Consider the following 20,927-nt stretch of genomic DNA (forward strand, 5'->3'; position numbering starts at 1 on the left):
ACAGTACAAACATTGCTTGTGAACATAGCCTAAAGTGTATTTCAAGAACTCGCACCATCGAGCACTGCCAAATACTGTCGCACCAGTCTGGGATGGGAGTTGCATCATCGCCGCACCACCGAACACCCCCTGTGACCCCACTCCACCAGCGCTGCCAATCCCCCCCCGTAAGCTGAATTTGGACAGTAAGATGGACCCCATTTGACGCATTAATTTTTTTTCCCCATTTTCCTTCTGAAAACGTGGGGTGCGTCTTATGGTCCGATGCGTCTGAAAGTCTGAAAAATACCGTAACTAAAGTAGGAAAAGTAAGTTTACAGTCGAGAAAGATTATTATTCCTTAAAAAATTATACTAAAAGGTATAATACTCACAGCCCACTGAGAACTCTTATTGACCCAACAGTGTTAAAAGCAGGTTCTTGCTCTTCTCCTGTAGCATCTGAGATTTCTAAATTTTTAAGGGTCAACAAATCTTTGTCCAACTCCACCTGCCTGCCTTCAAACAAGGGCTTTTCAAAAATAACTATCTATAACAGACAAAATATAGACATATAACATCTGTATTCTAACATTTACTTTAAAAACTTTTTTTGTAAACAACATGTGAGCTCATTGTACACATTTATGGTTTTGTACTTTGATATGGCTACATATTCCTCCTCTTGTTACTGAATTACTACACCAATTTGCATTCTATACACTAGAGGGTTCAAAAACCCCTTTATGTTTCACACAGCAATATACTAATTACACAATAAAATTATGCTTGCACCTTTTAACGAGACGACGCTTGCTACATAGGGATTTACAGTATTTTTCGGATTATAAGATGCACTTTTCCCCCCCAAATTTGGGGGGGAAAAGGGGGTGCTTCTTATAATGTGGATATACCTTACTGGCCGAGATGGAGCAGGGTCCCAGGGTCGCGGCTGGAGGAGGAAAGAGTGGAGTGTTGCTGCAGGCCGCAGGGGGTGTTCGGATGTGCGGCGCAGAGCTGCGGGTGTTGTCCACCGACATTTTGTGAAAGGCCAGAGCCCCGCAGTTCCATGGTTTCCTATGCCGTGGACTCCGGAAAAATAGCTGTCTGGGATGACGCATACACAGATAGAGATCTCGGCATCAAGATCTCAGGCGATGAGATCTCATCTCCCGAGATCTTCCCTCATCCCAGCCTGCGGCCTGCAGCAACGCTCCACTCTTGCCTCCTCCAGCAGCGACCCTGGGACCCCGCTTCACCACAGCCACCACCCCCGGTAAGCAATAAGACGCATGGATTATAAGAAGCACCACTTTTATAAAAAAATAAGTTTTTTCCTATTTTTCTCCTCAAAATTTGGGGTGCGTCTTATAATCCGAAAAATACGGTATATAGCTCTCATCTACAATATTTCCATACGCTGTATAGTAGCAGCAAGATTTTATCACTGAGTTAGCAGTGTGTAATGTTCTTACCTTGGGTTCATGGGGTATTTCAACTTTGCGGCTTCCCTATAAGGAGATAAGATCTGGTTAGCTAACGTTTCAATTAGTCTTCACTATATTGACCTACAGTATGTCTTAGCTGAGTTTTCCACAGCCTTGCGTGATATGACTGGAATGCTCAATAGCACAATTATATAGGCATGTCATTTTTGTCTGGTTTATTGTTTATTAATATATTTTTTTAAATGACTGAGGTGGTGGGTAACTTTAATTCCACTCCACAGAAAATGCAATCTTCACTAAAACACAATTCATCAGTTCACTAAATCCCACTTAAGAGAATTCTGCAAACCTAAAACTGGCTAATGACAAGTTCTATACACTGTTAAGTAATTGCAGCTAAAAGGGGAAGTGGTAATAGAGAAGGGGATCTGCAGGAACTCCAGAATTTTAAATGTAAGACACATTTGAACTGTAAGATATTTCTTGGTTTTAGAGAAAAAGAACAACTATCCTACCAACTTAATATATCAAATAAAGATATCTAGGAGTGGTTATTTTACGCTGTTACTGGCACTTTGCTGCTAACAATCTCACCATTTTCAAAGGCCTCATAGACCCAATGTATGCTTCCTGTATATTTAAAAATGAAAGGTCAGGGTATTCTCCAGGCTCCAAAATAAATGGTACTCCTTGGAAGCCAGATTCATCATAAATGAGCCATCTGAAATAAAAAATAGAAACATATCTAACTATATCATTAGCAATGGAGACAGGAATGGACACAAATAAATCAGAGTTACAAGTCCTCTATTTACCAATGACAATACCCCAACAATACCTGAAGGGGGAGTCCTAACTGCTGCACATTCTAACTTCTGATAACCCTTAGGCTTCTTTCACACTAGCGTCGGCACGGGGCCGTCGCTATGCGCCGGCCAGACGTGCGTTGTTAAAGTGATGCCCGCCGTGGGCAGCGGAAGCAGTCTTACAATGCTTCCGCTACCCCATTGTAAAGTCCGGGGAGGAGGGGGCGGAGTTTTGGCCACGCATGCGCGGTCGAAAATGGCGGACACGACGCGCAAAAAAAGTTACATTTAACGTTTTTTTGTGCCGACGGTCCACCAAAACACGACGCAACCGTTGCACGACAGTTGCGACGTGTGGCCATACGTCGCAATGTGTCGCTAATGTAAATCTATGGGGAAAAAAAGCATCCTGCGGACAACTTTGCAGGATGCGTTTTTTCTCCTAAACGACGCATTGCGACGTACAGCTAACAACGCTAGTGTGAAAGTAGCCTTATATCAGCTGCTCAACATAGTTCCGTACAAAGTGTAACATATAAGCTACAATTCCTTTTTTGTGATATCATTAACGATTGGAACCGATCTCTGCATGCAGGAGACGCGTAAGCATGTTAGAGTTCCATACCAAAGCCCTCATTCAGATGTCTTTTTCATGAACGAGTACTATCTATATTTTTTCACAGATGAAAGTCGCACCTATAATTGACAATGAGGCTACTCACATAACCGACTTTTTGTCAGACCAAGTGGTCCACGCAAAATTGCAGAGCTATCAGGTGTTGTCAGATCAAAAATTGCCAATGCAAGTCTGTGGGCTAGTGAAAAAAAAAAAAAAAAAAGAATTGGACAGCACTCAGATGCCATGGTGCGGTCCCTTTTTCATAGACTGGTTGATAGAAGAAGCTGTAGAAACATTTTTTTCTCTAATCTGATAAAAATTGATGAAGCTCAGAGCAAACTCCAATGACACTCAGCTGAAAAGTGGATGAAACACTGATCCAAAACAGTGATGAAACTTGGTCTGTTTTTCTGATGCATGAAAAAACAGATGTCTAAACTCTGCTGCCCGTCTAATCCACCTGTCCCCCCACTATTCCCCGTCCTCTCCCCTCTGTCAATCCCTGCACTGGCTCCCCATTGCCCAGAGACTCCAGTACAAAACCCTAACCATGACATACAAAGCCATCCACAACCTGTCTCCTCCATACATCTGTGACCTCGTCTCCAGGTACTTTCCTGCACGCAACCTCCGATGCTCACAAGATCTCCTTCTCTACTCACCTGTTATCTCCTCTTCCCACAATCGCATACAAGATTTCTCTCGCGCATCCCCCATACTTTGGAACTCTCTACCACAACATATCAGACTCTCGCCTACCATCGAAACCTTCAAAACGAGCCTGAAGACCCACCTCTTCGAACAAGCCTACAGCCTGCAGTAACCACCGATCGACCAAACCACTGCACGACCAGCTCTATCCTCGCCTATTGTATCCTCACCCATCCCTTGTAGATTGAGAGCCCTCGCGGGCAGGGTCCTCTCTCCTCCTGTACCAGTCATGACTTGTATTGTTTAAGATTATTGTACTTGTTTTTATTATGTATACCCCTCTTCAAATGTAAAGCGCCATGGAATAAATGGCGCTATAATAATAAATAAGGTCTGAATGAGCTCTTACAGTGTCACTGGTGGCCACCTGATACCTGTGAACATCTGCAAACTACATCTGCATTGTTGCTGAAAATTTCATGTGAATAATCCCTGTTTTGAGCTGCCATTTTTTTGATAAGAGAGGACCGTAATTGTGAGGGCAATTAAAGTCAGGGGACAGCAATACATAAAATAGTCAAAATGGAGTCATGGATACACACCCAAACTTCAAAGCCATGTGGAATGTCATACACTGCATGCAACGCAAACATATTTCACATATTAAAATAAACAAGTTTAGCACAAAAATCTCACCCAGTAAAGTTCCTGTAATTGTTCACATAGTAAACACCTCCTACACCTACCATATGTCATATCGATAAAGAATTATAGCTATTTCTTGTAACACAAGTTTCAAGTGAATGTACACTTTTTCATACCATCCTGTTTTTAAGTTCAAAGTTATGTTCCATTATTAGTTTTCATACTAAATGCTAAAGGGGCCCCTTTATATATGTTTCAAATTCCCTCTTATGAATTCCTGGCATCTCTTCACAAAGAACTATAGGATATATAAAATTCTGGTTGCCGTAGGCACCAACAGAAGGTGCTTACTGACAACAGATTTAGTATCAAGTTCAATGGGGAATTGTATATACTTACATACAGTAGGCTCCAACAGGTGGTGCCTGAAGGCTATCAGAATCTTAAAGGGGTTGCTCCACAAACAAAGTACATTTTAATCAATAGATCTTGGCATAATAATTTCAACAATTGGATGTTAGAAAAAAAATGCTCTATTCCTGAGAAAATCCTACAAATGTGCTGCTATGTACTGATTTTTTTTTTTTAATTTCTGTGTCAAACCATGCAGATGTGCTCCAGTTCATGGTGGGTCCATACCACAGCTCCTGGTCAGGGCAGGAAGCATAAGTCAGTTGTGATAAGTGAGTATATAGAAGAAACAGCATGGGTTTACAGCTGCTTGCTACTTTCTCAGTTACAACTTTCCCTGGCTATTTTATCACAGGAGCAAGTTGCTTATGCAGCATCTCCAGCCCTCAAGAGCTGTGGTATGTGCTGACTATGAACTGGAGCAGTACTGCATGGTTAGACACCGCAAATTGCAGTACATAGCAGGGGCATATGTATAAGATTAGCTCAGCACAAGAATATTTTTTTGTTTTTTTACACATACAAATTTGGAACGTGTCATTAGTCCAAGATCAAAGATCAAAATGTACTTTGTTCATGGGAAAACCTCATTTAAACCTCATGCAGGTGTCTGTTATTTTACTCACTCAAAAAAGGGTCTGATTTTCATTAATCAGTGTTTTTTATCAGATCTTCATCAGTGTGTTAGTTATTAGAATCAGTGTTTCGTCAGTGCTTTTCTTACATGCAAAAAATAATTTTAAAAATAACAAAGCTTCTCCTACCCACTACAATGTTAAAAACTGATAGAACATGGATTTTCATGAACCCATTCACCTGTATTGGTGATTTTGATCAATGACTCAGATGAAAAACAATTTTTTTGGAACACAAATGTGAACAACTCCGTCAATTATAATTGGTACGTGTTCTATCCGTGAAAAACACTGATTGATCATGTACATTAAAACGAGATGTCTAAATGACACCTAATTTGAAGGCTATATGATGCGGGCGATTTAAAACTTCCCTACTCCTTGCAACTTATTTTTTCAGCTATAGATGGAATTTTAGAAAAGTGCTTTGTCCAGAACTTTTGTGTATTTTTGGTGTGGATACACTGCATGACTTACTACTTTTCACCTTCTGTCAATTGAGCACAGATAAGACTCACATAAGACTAATGGTTTGACATGAAAATAATTTATTTGACAATTCCTTTAAATGTTCTTGTATTTTGTGATGTAACGATTGAAAGTTACATATTAGCAAAACTAACAAAGTATCAAACTTTGTCAGAAGTCAGTCAGATTATTGTCAATTGAGTCATGATAATATTTGGTCAAATAAAAAAATAGCCGATTGCTTTCTAGCTTTATGCCTTACAGTACACTGGAATTTAGATAACAGCCCTGCTAATGATAGATGAACCTAAACATAAGGAAACAAAAGGAAGTACAGGCAACTCAGACTGCCCTGGTATTTGCTAAAAAGGAGTGTTATATAATGGCTTTCACCTACATTTATATGCAATTACAACAGGATATATGCAATTTGAGAGAGCTTTGTGTACGTAGGAGCAGCTGTTGTGTAGTAGTAGCTAGAACAGGTGCACAGCAAGTGAAGCAAGGAAACTTAAAAAGTGTAAATATATGACCTTTGCTTTGGTATTTTTGTCATTTTATTAACACCTTCAAAACTGCAAGACACAGTTTTTCAATATAAGAATATTACCATTTAAAGTCCCAGATATGCCCATTAATTATCATGTATTTAAAAGGGCTTATCCGCTTTCTCTTGTTAGTGCAGCTTTCCTCACAAACTGTCGAGCACTTATGTCCATAAAATAAATGCTAGTGGACAAGCGTGTGACTAGACCATTAGCCTCCTGCAATGGAAAAGCACCTCACAGAGGAAAGCCGCTTTTCTTGGAGGAGGCTGATGGACTGGTCAAATGTTCCTCCATCACAAGCTATTATATGGACTGAAGTGCTGGTCAGTTTTTATGTCTGTAATGATCTATAAAAGCTACCGTATTTTTCCGACTATAAGACGCACTTTTTTCCCTCCAAATTTGGGAGGAAAGTGTGGGTGCGTCTTATAGTACGGATATAGCATGTGGGGAGGGGGGCAGCAGCCAGTGGGATCGCAATGATATCCCACTTCAGAATGTCCCCGCTGCCGGAATCAGCTGCTGGGGAAACCACGTGGCCGCGCTGATTAAGTGCAGTGAATATTCATTAGCGGCTCCCCGCCCACCGATCAGCTGAGCGGTGAGCGGGGAGCAGCAAATGAATACTGCACTTAAGCAGCGACACACAGTTTCCCCAGCACTGATTCTGGGGAGAACCTGTGTGTCCGGGGGAGGAGGCAGCAGGGGCCAGGAGATCGCTGCATACCTGCCTGTGCTGGACGCTGAGCTGTCTGTGGTGCACAAGGAGGACCTGTTTGATGTCAGAAGTGGGCGGGCTGGAGCATCACATGGCAGCTCAGAGCCCTCCCTCTTCTGACATCATCACAGGTCCTTCAGACTCCCACCTAGAATCTGCAGCTTCCTCTTATGTCCTGCGCGTGCGCTGTGGAAAGGCAACAAGAGAGAGGGCTCTGTGTGCAGCCATGGGATGCTCCAGCTTTTACCTCACCACAGTGGCTGGCTCCCACAATTAAGAGGTTAGTCTTTACAAAACGCAATAAAGCACTCTGCCACTCCTTTGGTGAACTATAACTCCCAGCATGTCATAGGATCTGCAGGACATGCTGGGAGTTATAGTTCTCCCATGGGATTTTAAAGCAGCACTCCAGTGTTATTTTGCAGTGCTGGAGTGGTGCTTTCACTATAAGCCCTGTGCCCCCATTCTTATACTCACCCTCCAGTGTCTTCATATAGTATACAGACACCACACTGGTCCCGCAGCTTCCAACATAATAACGTACTATTATATATAATAACACCACATATAATAGTATGTTATTTATGTTATTAAATATTTTACCACATTTTTTTTGCTTCAAATATTTTTTTCCCTATTTTCCACCTCTAAAACCTGGGTGCGCCTTATAGTCCGGTGCGTCCTATAGTCCGAAAAATACGGTAATTAAAGTCCCACAGAATATAAAAAATAATGTTGTTTTTTCCCCAGAAATAGCCATTCACGGCCTAGCCGGGCTGTGGTAATTATATGTATTCCCATTTTTTTGGATGATAAGATTGGACATAAATTTATATTCTGGGAGGGAATTGATGAGAGATCATAAGGCTGTGTGCACTCGTAGCAGATTTTTCGCGCTTTTTTCACGTTTTTTCGCTATTAAACATTTGCTATATGTATATGCTATACATTTATGCATCCCATAATTTAGAATGCATTCCGCAATTTTTTGTGCACATGATGCGCTTTTTTTCCACTAAAAAAAAACCGCATCGCGAACCGCATCGCGGTAAAAAACGCAGCTTGTTCATTAATTTTGCGGATTTTGCACTATATTATTGCATTGGGAACCTCCGGAAAAATCAGCAAAAAAAACCGCACCAAAACGCGGTAAAAACAACGCAAGAAAAACGCATGCAGATTTCTTGCAGAAAATTTCCTGTTTTGCTCAGGAAATTTCTGCAAGAAATCCTGAACGTGTGCACATAGCCTAAGAGTAATTAAACTTTGATGTTCATATTTTGCAGGCACTTGAATTGCCTACGGATCAGTAGGGGTCTCAGGACCCAGCTAGATATGAACAATCAAGAAGAAAGTTTACTCTTTAAGAATCCCACCATCTAATTAACATGTAATGAATTGAATTCCTTACACTCCACAATGCACTTTGACAGAACAGGTTCTCTGCAGTCTCCCGTACACCTGCACCTCTTCTGTGTCATCATAGTAGGAAGTCATAACTCCAAGACCATCCGGATCCGTGAACAGATCAATTCTGCAAACACGATAATCCTGCAATGAAAATCCAAACCAGCATTTACAAGCTATCACAAAACGAATTATAACATTCCTAATGTATACAGAATACCACAATAATATTATTTGTAGTAGGAGTTGTACATTCATTTCATACATGATTGGTACACTTTTAAGCCCCTAAACTTAGCCTAAATGTAGTAATTGCATGTATTCTCATAATTGTGGTATAAAAATGTTGAGACACACTTTATCTATATCCTTTAAAGCATTGTTTATTGCACATTTTAAATGTTCTACTGATGCTGGTATATGTTTTTTTCATGGATATTAATAGAAAAGGTTTGGGCTCTCAAATCAATGTGAATCAGTTTCTAAAAAAAATAATTCAAAGTTTACAAGCAATATTACGGCCCTGTCTATACTCAGGCACACTTCACTCCACTAAATATACACTGCTCAAAAAAATAAAGGGAACACTTAAACAACAGAATATAACTAGTGATGAGCGAGTATACTCGTTGCTCGGGTTTACCAGAGCACGCCTCGGGGGGTCTCCGAGTATTTGTAACTTCTCGGAGATTTAGTTTTTCTGGAAGCAGCTGCAGGATTTACGGCTGCTAGCCAGCCTGAGTACATGTGGGGGTTGCCTGGTTGGTATGGAATCCCCACATGTATTCAAGGTGTCTAGCAGTCACAAATCATGCAGCTGCGTCAATAAATCCCGAAAATCTCAATCAACGAGTGTACTCGCTCATCAATAAATATAACTCCAAGTACCGTATATAGTGATGAGCGAGTATACTCGTTGCTCGAGATTTCCCGAGCATGCTCGGGGGAGGGGGGGGTGCCTGGTTGCTAGGGAATCCCCACTTGTAATGAAGAAGATGTAAATCAATCAGCTGCGGCGATGAAAACAATCTCCGTGCACTAAAAAAATACTCGGAGGACACCCGAGCGTGCTCAGGAAATCTCGAGTGACGAGTATATTCGCTCATCACTAACCGTATATACTCGAGTATAAGCCGAGACCCCTAATTTTGTCACAAAAAAATGGGAAAACTTAATGACTCGAGTATAAGCCTAGGGTGGGAAATGCAGTAGCTACTGGTAAATTTCAAAAATAAAAATTGATACCAATAAAAGTAAAATTAATTGAGACATCAGTAGTTTAAGTGTTTTTGAATATCCATATTGAATCAGGAGCCCCATATAATGCTCCATACAAAATACGCCCCATATAATTCTCTATAAAGTTCATGATGGGCCCCATAAGATGCTTCATACAAAAATATGCCCCATATAATGCTGAACAAAGGTTGATTATGGCCCCATAAGATGCTCCTTAGAAACATTTGCCCCATACAATCCTGCATAAAGGTTGATTATGGCCCCATAAGATGCTCCATAGAAACATTTGCCCCATATAATGCTGCACAAAGGTTGATTATGGCCCATAATATGCTCCATAGAAAATGTGCCCCCTATAATGCTGCACAAAGGTTGATTATGGCCCCATAAGATGCTCCATAGAAAATGTGCCCCCTATTATGCAGCATAAAGGTTGAAGGTTGATTATGGCCCATAAGATGCTCCATAGAAACATTTGCCCCATATGCTGCTGCTGCGATTAAAAAAAAATAATATACTCACCTCTTGTCCTGAGCAGGCGGGGACACCGGCACTTGCGATATTCACCTGTGCCCGTTAGACCTCCGCGCACACTAAATATGTCGCGCCCTCTAACCTGAACGTCACAGCCAGAAGACGCGGAAGACGGAGCGGCGTGCGGTGGTGGAACAGGGACAGGTGAATATCGCAATGCTCACCCTCCCCCGTTATATTCACCCTCCCGGCACGGTCCCTGCTTTTCCGATGCGATGGTCTCTGACGCCGGCAGCTTGTGTCTGTGTTCAGCGGTCACTGGTACCGCCCATTAAAGTAATGAATATGCGCTCCACCCCTATGGGAGTGGAGTCGCGACCATATTCATTACTTAAATGAGCGGTACCACGTGACCGCTGAACACAGGAAGAGCTGCGGGCACCAGAGATGCAGGGACATGCAGAGACGCATCGGGAGCAGGCGAGTGTGATTTAACAGCTTCCACTCCCCCGCCAACCCACTGGGACAATGACTCGTGTATAAGCTGAGAAGGGCACTTTCAGCCTAAAAAAAATGGGCTGAAAATCTCGGCTTATACTCTAGTATATACGGTAAATCAAACTTCTGTGAAATCAAACTGTGCACTAAGGAAGCAACACTGTTTGACAATCAATTTCATATGCTGTTGTGCAAATGGAATAGACAACAGATGGAAATTATTGGCAGTTATCAAGACACACAATAAAGGAGTGGTTCTGCAAAATTTTGCGTTTCCGTGCGAGCGCCGTACACCTCAAATCGCAGCATGCGGACACATCCGCATACAACGCATGTCCCTGACAACCCAATGTTAAAGATAGGTACGCAGCGAAACGCTGGACGCAGTGGGCAGTAGGCGGAGCCTGGGCAGAGCTTCACGGAGGAAGCAAGGAGGAAGTACGCTGCCATCCGCAGCACACAGGAACGCAAGTCTCAAACCAGCCTTAGCGAAAACAGCAGTACTCTGTCAAAAGAAAGCTCCTGTGTATGGAAATACTGGATGGCTGCTGGCTGAATGAAAAGCTGAATCATGTCAAGAGTCATCTAATGTACATGGTGGCCTTTAGGCTTCAAAATTTCTATCATCAAACGTGCCCCAATCTGAAGATATCCACTCTAATCCAGTAAGGTCCACTTTCAGCTTGTGCTCAACAAAAGGATAATATTTCCTGTGTCGTACATCATCAGTGCTGTATATAAAGGAGGATGACTGACTGTCTTTTTTCAGTAACCAAGCCATCCCCCTTGGTCATTGTCAGTCTCTGTATTAGCTGTGACAGAGCAGGGGTTGGCTTATCTATTGAATGGAGTGCGTCAGCTAGCACTTTTCTCACACAAAACACTGATTACCCTATGTGCCAACACAGGAAAGGTTATCTTTTGTTGCGCACAAAAAGTGGACCTACAGAGGAGACGGTATATTTGGATTGTGGTGTCTATAACAAGTGAGGAATATTAGTAAGACGCACACCTTCCTATGTTGAGCACAAGGACCTGGATGTTACAAGTAATGTTCAGTGCGAAAATGATCAAGTAAGCGATTATGTGTGTGATACCACATCATTTGGATCCTAAAACCAGTTGTGACTTCACACCTCACCCGTTTATAAACATTCGTTAAAGCATTATTGACATTTAAGGAGCGGTTTATAGAAACAGGACTCAAAGAAGCTGTAATTACTGAACACAGCCTGTGTCACAAACACACACACACACACACACACACACACACACACAAATACTGTATACTGTATAAAGAAGCACATAAAATAATGGGAGCTGCTGTCTGGGATGGATTTACTGCTGAAGAACATATAATAACATACAGGTTACAAATTCTGGTATATCATATTTATAGGAAAGTCGAAACAATAAGATTTTAGAAACTTAATAAAATCTAGGAATCTTTAAAGAAACTTATCCATACAAAATGGCAATTTGTCAAACTGTACCGAATACAGTTAAATAGTTGCAAACTTTAAAATGTTTACCTTTACCACATGTCTTAAAGAACCAATTACGACTGGTGATCGAGAATTTTCATCCTGCGATTCTTCTCCCCATGGGTTGGTGACTTCTATGTCACCTTCTTCCAGGGCTATGGTCCGCCCCTCATAATTGGGGAGTTCATAAAGTATCCAGCTAAAAAGAAATAATAGTTTTAAATAGACTAAATCATAGAATATTCCATTGGCCAAAATTCACACATAAATACCATTTAGTAAAGTATAGGAAAGCTGTCAACACAAAAGCCTCATTTTAATTGTAAAATTGCTGCAAGGCAATGATGCCCAAGGAGGCTCTACCAAATCCTATTGTATTGTCCTTCCACTCATGAACATGGTCACACTTTCCACTCATGAACATGCTACACTTTCAAACCCAAATAAAAATGGAAAAGTCTGTTTACCCAAAACCTGCATATTATATTTTCCTTGAACCTCTAGTACTAGTCTTTCTCTTGAGCAAAGGTTGGTAGCATATCTTGTCTAGTATGCATAAGGTAACCATTGTAACATTTTTTAGTCCATTCAAGTTAATACTGGCAAACATTATGTCCTGCAACCACATGAGAAAACAGTTCCAATAGCATAAAAACTTTCCAAAAGGCAAAAATATGGCAGAAATCACCAGTCGGTATAAACTTTCTATTCCATTTAGTTTAAGCACAGCGTGGAGTATATGGATACATATTAAAGGGAATCTATCAGCAGATTTTTTGCTATATAATCTTATGACAGCAGGAGATAGAGGATGAAATACAGAATTCACGGATGAGTCACTTGTCAAAGTGAGTGCTGTTGTATAGTAACTATGAAGAATTTATCACTAAGATTCACATTGCAAGACTACACTAGTTCGTGATTAACCTGGTGTGGGCGGCGTTAGCTTTCTCAGCTCTGCTTCAATCTAAAAGCTCTGATTGTGTGAGAAAGGCTGCACCCAGTAATCTAAGTGATATGTCCTTGGATTTAGCTTCTTTTTGTCTACATCAGGCTGCTCTCAGATGAGGTAGCAAAAACGTGCTGCCAGATTGCCTTTAATAACAGCCATTCCTGGATCCCTACAAGAAGCGCCTAGCCAGCACAAAATGGCTGTTGTTCATACGCATCTATAGAATCTACGCTGTGCTTCATCCTGCGTTTAAACTACCGTATTTTTCGGACTATAAGACGCACCGGACTATAAGGCGCACCCAGGTTTTAGAGGTGGAAAACAGGGAAAAAAATATTTGAAGCAAAAAAAATGTGGTAAAATATTTAATAACATAAATAACATACTATTATATGTGGTGTTATTATATATAATAGTATGTTATTATGTTGGAAGCTGCGGGACCAGTGTGGTGTCTGTGAAGTACGATATGAAGACGCTGGAGGGGGAGTATAAGGGCTCATTTCCACATGCGAGGCACACGTCCGTATCTCGCATGTGGAAACCAAGCTCTGGCGCCGGCACTTTGGAGCGGAGCTGTGCAGCTCCATGTGTTCCTATGCGGCCGCACGCTCCGCTCTGGAGTGCCGGCTCCACAGCTTGGTTTCCACATGCGAGATACGGACGTGTGCCTCGCATGTGGAAATGAGCCCTAAGAATGGGTGCACAGGGCTTATAGTGAAAGCACCACTCCAGCACTGCAAAATAACACTGGAGTGCTGCTTTAAAATCCCATGGGAGAACTATAACTCCCAGCATGTCCTGCAGATCCTATGACATGCTGGGAGTTATAGTTCACCAAAGGAGTGGCAGAGTGCTTTATTGTGTTTTGTAAAGACTGACCTCTTAATTGTGGCAGCCAGCCACACTGTTGTGAGGTAAAATCTGGAGCATCCCATGGCTGCACACACACAGAGCCCTCCCTGTTGTTGTTGCCTTTCCACAGCGCAGGACATAAGAGGAAGCTGCAGATTCTAGGTGGGAGTCTGAAGGACCTGTGATGATGTCAGAAGAGGGAGGGCTCTGAGCTGCCATGTGATGCTCCAGCCCGCCCACTTCTGACATCACACAGGTCCTCCCTGTGCACCAGACAGCTCAGTGTCCAGCACAGGCAGGTAGACAGCGATCTCCTGGCCTCTGCTGCTGCCTCCTCCTCCCCCGGACACACAGATTCTCCCCGGAATCAGTGCTGGGGAAACTGTGTGTCCCTGCTTAAGTGCAGCATTCATTTGCTGCTCCCGGCTCACCGCTCAGCTGATCGGTGGGTGGGGAGCAGCTAATAAATATTCACTGCACTTAATCAGCGGGGCCATGTGCTTTCCCCAGCAGCTGATTCCGGGCAGCGGGACATCCTGAAGTGGGATAACAGCGCGATCCCACTCGCTGCTGCCCCCCTCCCCACATGCTATATCCGGACTATAAGACGCACCCACACTTTCCTCCCAAATTTGGAGGAAAAAAAGTGCGTCTTATAGTCCGAAAAATACGGTACATGAAATCAAGAATTGATATTTTAGCAACTGGGGAGTGCAGCCATATTTCTACCTTTTTGGAGAGTGTTTATACCATTGAAACTTAAGGTGCACATATATATTAGATGAATATCAGCCAAATTTACCAATTTGAGAGGAACCATCAAATCATGTAATGTGTATAAGTGTTTAATGACTCTACCCTTACAACAAATGTCAAGGGAAAGAATGATTGGGCAATGCTGGATTTCAACATCCCTGATCCATTATAATCACAGAGGTGTGCGTTCGTGGGGGTAGAAATGGTTTGCAACATACAGTTGTGGCCAAAAGTATTGACACCCCTGCAATTCTGTCAGATAATACTCAGTTTCTTCCTGAAAATGATTGCAAACAAAAATTCATTGGTATTATTATCTTCATTTAATTTGTCTTAAATGAAAAAAACACAAAAAGAATTGTCCTAAAGCCAAATTGGATATAATTCCACATCAAACATAAAAAAGGGGGTGGACAAATATATTGGCACTGTTCGAAAAATCATGTGATGCTTCTCTAATTTGTGTAATTAACAGAACCTGTAACTTACCTGTGGCAGCTAACAGGTGTTGGCAATAACTAAATCACACTTGCAGCCAGTTGACATGGATTAAAGTTGACTCAACCTCTGTCCTGTGTCCTTGTGTGTACCACATTGAGCATGGAGAAAAGAAAGAAGACCAAAGAACTGTCTGAGGACTTGAGAAAGCAAATTGTGAGGAAGCATGAGCAATCTCAAGGCTACAAGTCCATCTCCAAAGACCTGAATGTTCCTGTGTCTACCGTGCACAGTGTCATCAAGAAGTTTAAAGCCCATGGCACTGTGGCTAACCTCCCTAGATGTGGACGGAAAAGAAAAATTGACAAGAGATTTCAACGCAAGATTGTGCGGATGTTGGATAAAGAACCTCGACTAACATCCAAACAAGTTCAAGCTGCCCTGCAGTCCGAGGGTACAACAGTGTCAACCTGTACTATCTTTCGGTGTCTGAATGAAAAGGGACTGTATGGTAGGAGACCCAGGAAGACCCCACTTCTTACCCTGAGACATAAAAAAGCCAGGCAGGAGTTTGCCAAAACTTACCTGAAAAATCCTAAAACGTTTTGGAAGAATCTTCTCTGGTCAGATGAGACAAAAGTAGAGCTTTTGGGGCAAAGGCATCAACATAGAGTTTACAGGAGAAAAAAAGAGGCATTCAAAAGAAAAGAACACGGTCCCTACAGTCAAACATAGCGGAGGTTCCCTGATGTTTTGGGGTTGCTTTGCTGCCTCTGGCACTGGACTGCTTGACCGTGTGCATGGCATTATGAAGTCTGAAGACTACCAACAAATTTTGCAGCATAATGTAGGGCCCAGTGTGAGAAAGCTGGGACTCCCTCAGAGGTCATGGAAGACCCAAAACACACTTCAAAAAGCACTAGAAAATGGTTTGAGAGAAAGCACTGGAGACTTCTAAGGTGGCCAGCAATGAGTCCAGACCTGAATCCCATAGAACACCTGTGGAGAGATCTAAAAATGGCAGTTTGGAGAAGGCACCCTTCAAATATCAGGGACCTGGAGCAGTTTGCCAAAGAGGAATGGTCTAAAATTCCAGCAGAGCATTGTAAGAAACTCATTGATGGTTACCGGAAGCGGTTGGTCGCAGTTATTTTGGCTAAAGGTTGTGCAACCAAGTATTAGGCTGAGGGTGCCAATACTTTTGTCTGGCCCATTTTTGGAGTTTTGTGTGAAATGATCAATGTTTTGCTTTTTGCTTCATTATCTTTTGTGTTTTTTTATTTAAGACACATTAAATGAAGATAATAATACCAAAGAATTTGTGTTTGCAATCATTTTCAGGAAGAAACTGAGTATTATCTGACAGAATTGCAGGGGTGTCAATACTTTTGGCCACAACTGTACATGACAATGCACCATCTCACGCTGCAACGAATACCTCTGAGTAGTGTTGAGCATTCCGATACTGCAAATATCGGGTATCGGCCGATATTCGCGGTATCGGAATTCCGATACGGAGTTCCGATACTTTCAGTATATAGAATACTGGAATCGGAAGTTCCCATAGTGCGACATAGGGGTGTCAATACTTTTGGCCACAACTGTATCTTAAGTTTTATAGCCACTTTGTTAGTAAGTTTGGTCAAAACCTCATTACTTAGTAGTTCTAGTCAGGATTTCATCTGGCTATAGTAAATAAGAAGGTTTAATTTCTTACCATCCTCTAACGGTTTTAATAAATACAGTAGGAGAAAGCTCCCAGGAAGTACAATCAATGACATCAGAAAAGATTTCAAACACAGCACCTCCATATTCAGGCTCTGTCAGAATGACCACCTGCAAGAGGTTAAACAGAAAGGTGTGTAATTTAAAGTAGACTCGCAGAGATAGCATACACAGCATTCACATTACCTTTCCTGGTCTAGGGTTAACCTTCTCTGAACCTTTCAAGAGCAATGCCTAAGATACAAAATATATTTTAAATAATTAAAAAAATATATATATATGCACACACAAACACATCCAAAAGTTGCTTAGTAAATTACTAGTTTGAAATGTATACTGGTTTCATGTGGTTACATCTCCCTGCCTGCAGAGGTCATTGCCTCCACTGCGGCTTGCTAATCATACTGTATATTTGGACAGATACACCTTTCTCCACAGAAATGCGTATAAAACATGACACTTTCATGCACTCAACGGAAAAGTAGCTTCACTGCAGTTTGTTTGCGCTTATACTTTATGCCAAGTAGTTGGGAACAATTTAGCTGTTAGACTAGAACCGAACAATGTTGCTTTTGAACTTTATGGAAACTTCTGAGTTTATATTTAGTTTAGTTTTTTCTTTTTTACACTGTGTTCCAAATTATTATGCACAAAGAGTTTAGGCGTGATAAGGTAAAAAAAATTTTGTTTGTCATTTAAACTCATTGATGGTGATGTGTGTCAGGGCTCTTTATATCACTGAAAGCAATTGCAGATACCTGTGCACATTAGTTTGGCAGGTGTGTCCAAATAAAGGTAAGACTACTTTAGAAGGCTGTTCCACATTATTAAGCAGCCTACATTTTTTGCCAAAATGGGAAAGAAAAATGATGTGTCGGCTGCTGAGAAGCAACAAATTGTGGAGTATTTAGGTCAAGGCATGACTGCAAACAACATTGCCAAGACACTTCATCGTGATCATCGCACAATCAAGAAGTATGTAGCTGATTCCCAGCACACACGTGTGCGTGCTGATAAGGAAAAATTGAGGACTCTTTCCAACAGACAATTGCGTAAGGTTAAAAGAGCAGCTGCAAAAATGCCTTGTCATAGCAGCAGACAAGTTTTTGAAGCTGCTGGTGCCTCCAACGTCCCCAGAACAACAAGATGCAGGGTCCTTCAGAGGTTTACAGCTGTGCGTAAGCCATCCTGTCGACCACCTCTATCCACTGCACACAAGCAGAAACGGCTCCAGGGGCCAAACGATACATGAAGACTGACTTCCAAACTGTTTTGCTCACCGATGAGTGCCGTGCAACGCTCGATGGTCCAGATGGATGGAGTGGACGATGGCTGGTTGATGGACACCCCATGAAAACACGGCTAAGGTGCCAACAAGGAGGAGGTAGAGTAATATTTTGGGCTGGAATCATGGGGAGAGAGATTGTCGGCCCCTTTATGATCCCTGAAGGGGTAAAGATGAACTCCATAATCTATGTGGAGTTTCTAAAACAACACTTCCTGCCATGGTTCAAGAGGAAGAACTGTGCTTTCCGCAGCAAGATCATTTTCATGCATGATAATGCACCGTCTCATGCTGCAAAAAACACATCTGCATCTCTGGCTGCTATGGGCATAAAAGAGGACAAACGTATGGTGTGGCCACCATCTTTTACCCTGACCTCACCCCCATTGAGAACCTCTGGAGCATCATCAAAAGGAGTGTCTATGATGGCGGGAGGCAGTTCACATCTAAGCAACAGCTCTGGGAGGGTATTCTGTCCACATGCAAAACAATTGAAGCAGAAACCATCCAAAAACTGACAAATTCAATGGACGAGAGACTTCAGAAGCTTCTTTCGAACAAGGGGTCCTATGTGCAAATGTAACATCACCTAGAATAAAGTTTTCCCTTGAAATCTGTTTGATTTCATTTTGTAATAAGCTGATAATGCTTATAACTTCACAATTGGCCATTTTTTTGTTCAAAATAAAAAAAAAAGGTTGAAAACTCTGCTGTGCATAATAATTTGGAACATGCATTTTTGAGTGTTTATTTTTTTTTAAAAGATACTGTTTTCATAGGCAGTTTGTTCCAAAACATTGCAATTATACTAGAATAGTAGATGACTGGAAAATAACAATGACTGCAATTCAGATAGGTAATTTATAGAAAATATGAGGAAATATTATTTGCATAATAATTTGGAACACAGTGTAAAGCCATAGCTGCAAGATACATTAGCTCAAGGGCAGACAAATGCAAAATTATATAAAACCTTTTACTTGATATATTGGCCAGATCAAAATGGGCTAATGGGCTATTGAAGCAACAGCAATAATCTTCCGCAAAAAAGAGGATATACTGTAGTTTACTTGTTTTATATGGAATAAGCAACAATGTTAAACATAATGGAGTGAACAGTAAAACTCTAGTAGATTAATCACTCCAACTAGGTTTAAAGGGAACCTGTCACCCCCAAAATCGCTGATGAGGTAAGCTCACCGGCATCAGGGGCTTATCTACAGCATTCTGTAATGCTGTAGATAAGCCGCCGATGTTACCTGAAAGAGGAGAAAAAGACGTTAGATTATACTCACCCAGGGGCGGTCCCACTGCGGTCCGGTCGGATGGGTGTCTCCGGTCCGCTCCGGCGCCTCCCATCTTCGTTCCATGACGTCCTCTTCGGGTATTTACGCCGCGGCTCCGGCGCAGGCGTACTTTGTCTGCCCTGTTGAGGGCAGAGCAAAGTACTGCAGTGCGCAGGCGCCGGGCCTCTTTGACCTTTCCGGCGCCTGCGCACTGCAGTACTTTGCTCTGCCCTCAACAGGGCAGACAAAGTACGCCTGCGCCGGAGCCGCGGCGTAAATACCCGAAGAGGACGTCATGGAACGAAGATGGAGGCGCCGGAGCGGACCGGAGACACCCATCCGACCGGACCGCAGTGGGACCGCCCCTGGGTGAGTATAATCTAACGTCTTTTTCTCCTCTTTCAGGTAACATTGGCGGCTTATCTACAGCATTACAGAATGCTGTAGATAAGCCCCTGATGCCGGTGAGCTTACCTCACCAGCGATTTTGGGGGTGACAGGTTCCCTTTAAGAAAAAAATTGTACTAGTGGCTTCAGAAAAGTACCTTAGGCAGTTTCACCTCTGTGTGTTGTGTGGTGATGCCTACATTCTCTACAAGTCCAAACAGAAGAACTCTCATATTTAACAATACAGTATGAAAAGTGTAAGGTGGGTTGTAAAGTTAATGAAAAAAAAAACACATTCTGGGGTCCTGTGTTCAAAATGGGGATGTTTTGTTTTATATTGTTTAAAATTTTGAAATTATCAAACTCCACTATACTTAAAGGGGTATTCCCATCTCCACGATCCTATCCCAATAATGTGTAATAATAATATTTAGCAAATACCTCAAATTAAAAATTTTGTATAGTTTTTCTGATTCGCTATGTTGCTTTCCTCATGTGCAGGCATTGCAGGACCTTAGGTATCCAAGGTTACGACCACTGATATACTGACAGCTAGTTGCTAGTGGTCGTAACCATGGATACCTAAGGTCCTGCAATGCCTGCCCATGAGCAAAGAGAAATAGCAAATCAGAGAAACTATACTACACCTCTAACTGGAGGTATTTGCTAAAATTATTATTACACCTACTACATAATGGGATAGGATCTTGGAGATGGGAATAACCCTATAAATTCTCCTGCTTCAGCACTGCGTATCCGGCGCTGCTCCCAGAGACTGTTTACATGCTGTAGAGGTGAGGTCAAGACTACATCACACATGACCACTACATCGCACTCATGTCATCAACATCGGCAGAGCCGCTGAGCATGACTAGGAGCATTGTTAGATGCACAAAGTGGTCAAGACATCTCTCTGCGGTAGCCTATAAAGAATCACAGGGAGTAGTGGCAGAGATGCAACAAAAATTATCCCAGACAACCATTTTAAGAGGAGCTGATTATATATGTGGGGTTGGAAATTTGACCTAATGCAACCTTTCTAGAAATCCTTCTTTTCTCCCCAAATCACTTTCTGGATTCAATGAACGGGTAGGCCATGCTCACTCATGTGTTGGAGCCAACATTATAAGCCTCTGTCATAGAGCCCTATTTTGGACAGGAATAATAGCACTGCATGCAATGGGATCTATCAGCAACACTGGTGTCTGGGTTCT

At 42.0% G+C, this 20,927-nt stretch overlaps 1 protein-coding gene across 4 annotated transcripts in view; it reads right to left on the minus strand.

Annotated features, from left to right (window-relative positions):
• CRYBG1 (crystallin beta-gamma domain containing 1) overlaps window positions 1-20,927 on the minus strand; it is a 481,728-nt gene that overhangs the window by 26,482 nt on the left and 434,319 nt on the right. For all 4 annotated transcript variants that reach the window (XM_077289625.1, XM_077289626.1, XM_077289628.1 and 1 more), the window contains 7 exons: window positions 16,942-16,989; window positions 16,748-16,866; window positions 12,078-12,228; window positions 8,339-8,478; window positions 2,021-2,147; window positions 1,454-1,489; window positions 374-528 (listed from right to left, as the gene is read on the minus strand). In XM_077289625.1, the coding sequence (XP_077145740.1) occupies window positions 374-528; window positions 1,454-1,489; window positions 2,021-2,147; window positions 8,339-8,478; window positions 12,078-12,228; window positions 16,748-16,866; window positions 16,942-16,989 (776 nt within the window). The remainder of the gene's footprint in view (window positions 1-373; window positions 529-1,453; window positions 1,490-2,020; window positions 2,148-8,338; window positions 8,479-12,077; window positions 12,229-16,747; window positions 16,867-16,941; window positions 16,990-20,927) is intronic.

The sequence above is a fragment of the Ranitomeya variabilis genome, chromosome 2, assembly GCF_051348905.1.
Source record: "Ranitomeya variabilis isolate aRanVar5 chromosome 2, aRanVar5.hap1, whole genome shotgun sequence".
Taxonomy (NCBI): domain Eukaryota; kingdom Metazoa; phylum Chordata; class Amphibia; order Anura; family Dendrobatidae; genus Ranitomeya; species Ranitomeya variabilis.